Source organism: Cuculus canorus, chromosome 18 (genome assembly GCF_017976375.1).
Source record: "Cuculus canorus isolate bCucCan1 chromosome 18, bCucCan1.pri, whole genome shotgun sequence".
NCBI lineage: Eukaryota > Metazoa > Chordata > Aves > Cuculiformes > Cuculidae > Cuculus > Cuculus canorus.
The window spans coordinates 49,850-55,132 of NC_071418.1; the positions used below are offsets into that span (position 1 = coordinate 49,850).

General features: G+C 49.6%; 1 protein-coding gene across 1 annotated transcript; it reads left to right on the forward strand.

Annotated features, from left to right (window-relative positions):
- The first annotated feature begins 2,079 nt into the window (after positions 1–2,079).
- On the forward strand, positions 2,080–5,059 carry CDK3 (cyclin dependent kinase 3). The gene is made up of 4 exons (XM_054083183.1): positions 2,080–2,213; positions 2,597–2,714; positions 3,221–3,391; positions 3,765–5,059. The coding sequence occupies exons 1-4, from the start codon at positions 2,080–2,082 to the stop codon at positions 3,879–3,881; spliced, it is 540 nt and encodes a 179-aa protein (XP_053939158.1). The 3' UTR covers positions 3,882–5,059.
- Positions 5,060–5,283: the final 224 nt, after the last annotated feature.

Below are 5,283 nucleotides of genomic sequence, written 5' to 3' on the forward strand. Positions count from 1 at the left end.
GCTTGTCTTATTATTTGTTAAAAAACTCTTATCTAAGTCAAATGCATTGGGCCCTGCAAAAACTCCATGGATGATGTAAGAAAACATTGCGATACGCAATTTTCCTCAGTACTGGGTGTGTAAGAAAGTGCTTGGCTTAGAAAAAAGTTGGCAAGAAGAAGAGATGAAGTTACATCACAGCCTCTCTGGTTTAAGAACATGGTGCCAGGCCCTCCTAAGAGAAGTAAACCACCAACAAAAAGACACAAAATCAGTAATGTCAGATGAGAATAATACGTTAGTGCGAGAAAGAGTAGACTCTCCTGTGCTATGGGAATCCCTGGACCTGGAGTGTCTTGCAGGGGAGTTCAGTCACCTGCAGCCTTTTCTGCTTTATGCTCAGATGCTCCGGAGAAATATTCAGAAAATTGGGACCGAAGCCATACAATGCAGAGGCAGATCAAAACACAGCAGGTATTGAAAAAATCCCCTGGCAGGCTTGCTTCTACGGCTTGAGATATCAGTAATTACAGCACTTTCTACAATATTTAATCGTAGTTTAACCTTACGTTTTTCTTTGCACAGTTATGGTGATCCAAAGGCCTGCCATAGTGTGCACTCTATTCAGCCTAAGTCCAAAACTGGGTTCTCAAGATGCAAGATTGTAACCTGTTTCTGTAAAAGAGAATGATGAGTCTGTAGTGATGTGTTTATCTTTACACCTCATCTCCTCTCTGTTCTCCTGCCTTCCTGTGCTTAAATGTTATCTAAATGGCCAGGCCAGAGAACTGGGAATATCCAAAATACCAGGCTCCTACAAATGTTATGAAAAAAAAAACCCAACCCACAAACCCAATCAGGCAGGAAGAAGAGAACAAATTTGGCAGTAACTCTGGATGGAGATGTGAGTACAAACTCGACCTTCAGGAGCCACCAGAGCATCCACACAGGAGTTTGACCTAGCCAGGTGGATGCCTCTTCAATCACAGAACAAACATGCTTTTGTTCCTTCAAATTGGCCAAATCAAGAGCAATTTTTAAAACATTTTGAAGTGGTGGTTCAGCAGCGGGCTAAATGAGTCCTTTTTAGATCACCTCAAAGTTGGGGTCTGCATTGCAGACCCATGCAGTCGGTGGGCTGCCATGTCCTGTGCCCACCTAGAGACAGAAACCACAAGCCCTCCAGAAGACCATCCCTGTGGCTCTGTCTTTCCTGGTGCCATGATGCATAATATATTTTTAATCTTGTCTTCTGGCAGCTATCAGGTCAATGATTAACCACCTCAAGGACAGCTTCCAAAAGGCTGGCCCAGCTGCGCAACCTGCAAGTGGGGAGGCTTGAGGGACAATTGTGCAAGGCAAAAAAACCCAACAAACAAAGCAAACAAAAAGAGACGTTTCTGCTGTGTTTGGTACGGGTGAGTCCAGGGAACCTGAATTATAGAATCATGGAATAGTTTGGGTTGGAAGGGACCTTACAGCTCATCCAGTTCCACCCCTTGACATGGGCAGGGACACCTCCCACTGGATCGGAGGCTTAGAGCCCCATCCAACCTGGCCCCAAACACCTCCAAGTATGGGGCAGCCACCACTGCTCTGGGCAACCTGGGCTAGGGCCTCCCCACCCTCCCAGTGAAAAATTTCTTCCTAATATCTGATCTAAATTTTCCCCTTTCCAATTTAATGCCCTTTCCCCATGTCCCATCACTCCAGGCCCTTATAAAAAGCCCCTCCCCAGCGTTACTAGAGTCCCTTTCAACACTGGAAGCTGCTCTAAGGTCTCCTCACAGCCTTCTCCTCTCCAGGCAGAACAACCCCAACTCTCTCAACCTCTCCTTGTGCGGGAGGTGCTCCAGCCCTGGGATCATCTCCGTGGCCGCCTCTGGAGCCACTCCAAGAGCTCCAAACCCTTCACCTCATTGACGCTAGGCGCTGTCTGTATGCAGCCGCGGAGCCTGGTCAGGCAGTCCCCGCTGCCTTTCCCGAGGCGCCGGTGGCTCTTTGTGTGCATTTCACTCAGGTTTTGCTGTCGCCAAGACCCCTAGCGCCTCGGCCGCAAGGTGCAGGCACTGAGGCAGCACCACGGATGCCTCCCAGGAGATGTTCCAGAAGGTGGAGAAGATCGGGGCGGGCACCTACGGTGTGGTGTACAAGGCTTGTCTCAAGCGCGCGCGCGGGGCAGCTGGTGGCCCTCAAGAAGATCTGCTTGGATGCGTGAGTGGGATGGGGCCCAGGTTAGGGAGCTCTGAGTACAGGCAGAAAGAGGGGCCCTTCCAGCCCCTCCCTGACTGCACAGAAAGGATCAAAATAAACAGAAACCTGCAGGACTCACCTGCACTTCCCTGGTTTGCAGCAACGGCCTGCACCACTACTGCTTCACTCCAGCAACACAGGCTGGTCCAAGCTGCTGCTGCTCCTCATGAGGTGCTGCTTGTAGCTCTGCCTCTCTCTGCTCCAAAGGACTTGCAGAGCAGAGGCATCTGTGGGAGGAGGCATGTTCTGATATGTTTGGACCTGGAGAAGGTCTTCCCATGCACTCCATAAGAGACTAGCACTCCTGCATAGCATGGATTCCTACACAAAGGTACTGAAGGGATTGCTTATGCTTCTTTTGCAGGCTCCTGGATGTTGTGCATAGCCAGATGCTCTATATAGCGTTTGAGCATCTGAATCAGGACCTCAAGAAACACATGGACTCATCTCTGATCAGAGAGCTTCCTTTAAGCCTGGTCAAGGTGCAGTGTGGAAGTAGGGCTCATCAGCAGGGCAGAGACGCTTCTGCTGGGCAGAGCCAGCACTGAGCTGCTCTTAACCAGACTGCATCTGAAAGAGATGCCTCGTTGGCTGGAGGCATTCAGCCTCTCAGATCTCAAGCATTACAGCTGGGAAACCTCCTGGCACAGTTGCTCAGCACATTGTTTCCCAGCTGCTTCCAGGCTCTTCAGCCAATCTTGCTGTAGAACAAACTGCTGTTAAGAGAACAACTGAGAGATCCAGTGATAATTGCCTTTGTTCAGAATAATGGATGGGTGGAAGGGACTGCCAATACTTGGATTGGAGCCTCTCTGTCCCCATGCAGGGCAAGGGCAGTTTGCGTACATCTGTGGGTAGTGGCCCACAAGCCTGGTGTTGCCATACAATGAAGTCTTCTTTTCCATTTGGGTCTGCAAATGATCCAAAATGTGTCGGTTCACGTGATCCAGCCTTCAAAGTGGTTAATTGAAATCTCTTCTCTCCCTAGAAATATCTTTTCCAGCTGCTGCATGGTGTGAGGTTCTGCCACTTGCACAGGGTCATCCATAGGGACCTGAAGCCACAGAGCTTGCTCATTAACGAAGCAGGAGCAATCAAACCGGCCAATTCTGTACTGGCAAGAACTTTTGGAGTCCCCGTGTGCACATACACTCACGAGGTATTGTTGAGACTCCTTGGAACGTGAGAATGGGGTACACAATCCACACCAGGTAAGCAGCAGCAGCACAATTTACTCATCCATAGCTGAGGCACCGCTGTGCCCAGGTATTGCTCTTAACCTAACCCACAGCTCAGGGGTCACCTCATGTCCCCACAGAGTGTGCTGACTGCTTCTGCCCTGGCCTGCCTGCAAGCTGGGTTCCTACCTTCCCTGCATAGGGTATATCGATTTGTTCCAGAGGGTCATATTGTTAATCCCATGGCATGCTCCAATTTGTACAGTCACTGCATTAGAGCTGTGAAGAGAGGACCCCATTCCCTGGTGTCACCCAGGGAAATGTGACAAAGCTTGCTCGTTGGTTCCTTACCAGGTGGTCACTCTGTGGTACCGAGCCCCTGAAATACTGCTGAGATGCAAACACTACTCGACAGCTGTGGATATCTGGAGCATCGGATGCATCTTTGCAGAAATGGTAAAATGGGTTTAAGTAGTTTCTTTCATGAGCGGGTGGGGGATGCAGTTGCAAAGAGAAGTGGGGAGGGAGGGACAAGATGCAGAACACCTGTGGTCCCATCCTCTGCTGGTGTGTGTATTATGGCAAGTCCACTCTGAGGGGTAGTTGATCCTTAGCTGTAGGCTCAAAAGGCAACCTGTCACCATCCAGGACCTGGCAGGAGGCAAAGAAGCCTCTGTAGTCCAGCTACAGTTCCAGTTACGTGAGTATATGATGCCTCTCCCTGTGGAAGGCACAACTTCAGTCTTGCTGCTGCAGCATTTTGATCCTGTGAGGAGATGACTCTTGTGCAGGTGTCCCCGCAGTGGGCTGCAGAGAACTAGCACTTCATATCACCCTAGAGTGGTCTCCTAGGGGTCCATACTCCTCTTTGAAGAGCTCTTGTTATCCCTGCAGTGTAACTGCAGCATTAACCTGTAGTCTTATCCCTAGCTCCCAAAGCCCCCAAGCTGTAGCTCGGCAGAGCCTGGGTAAGTAGGCAGGGAGGGAGCTAGCACTAGGAAGCCAGAGACAAAGAGCGATAATGGTCTGGATGAAAGAGGCCAGCTTCAGGGGAGCACAGTCTCACGGAGAGGAGCTGGACCCTGCCTTTGCATACCTGTTTTAAAGTCAATTCATTCTGTACAGGCAACGCTCAGTTGTTTGCTCTCTGCAAATAAACGCTCGTGTTGCACCAACTAAACTGTTTGCAAAGAATTGTTTCCTTTTCAAAGAGCCCTGCATTACAAAATAGATACCTAGGACATTCGTTCAGTTCAGAAACATAAATGAAAATACTACAGCCCATCTCAGCCAACAAACTGAATTTCAAACATTTATGACCTAACCCTGCTACCAGCAAAGAGAACCAACAACAGCTGTGTTTAAATAACTATTCGAGCAAAGCCATGGTGCAGGGCCATCATCCTGCACGTGAGGAGGGAAGAAGAGCATCAGCTGGCTCCTTCGGAGCAACTCACAACCCTGCCAGAGAGCTGGGCTCTGGAAAAGCCCCATGGCTGCATGGTGCTTCCTATGGACACAGCAGGTGGACATGCTGAGAGCCGCTTTCTGCAGGCGAGGACCACTTGGTTGCAAAAAAAAGGATTTGTTAGCAGGTATTTTTTTCAGCAACGAGAGGCAGATCAGCCTTCAAAGGTGACTGCTCAGCCTGCTGGACTGCTCAGCTATTCAATCACCTCTCAGCACCTTCACCCAGCCCGAGGTGAAACCTCCCACCACGCAGTTAGGAAGCACTTGTATCCGAAATGAGTAACTGACTGCCTAATTACCGGAACTCCAAGTTACTCCAAGTTAGACAGCATTTTGCAAAACTATTTAATCAGCACTTCAGGAGTCACCGTGAGAACATCGTACACTTTGCAAACAAGCCTGA

What these genes read in the sequence shown, in the direction of transcription:
- CDK3 (XM_054083183.1), top strand. Translation starts at nt 2,080, where the DNA reads ATGTTCCAGAAGGTGGAGAAGATCGGGGCGGGCACCTACGGTGTGGTG. An exon ending in GTGAGTGGGATGGGGCCCAG is followed by an intron (nt 2,214 to 2,596) that starts GTTAGGGAGCTC and finishes CTTCTTTTGCAG; the next exon opens with GCTCCTGGATGTTGTGCATA. An exon ending in TGTGCACATACACTCACGAG is followed by an intron (nt 3,392 to 3,764) that starts GTATTGTTGAGA and finishes GTTCCTTACCAG; the next exon opens with GTGGTCACTCTGTGGTACCG.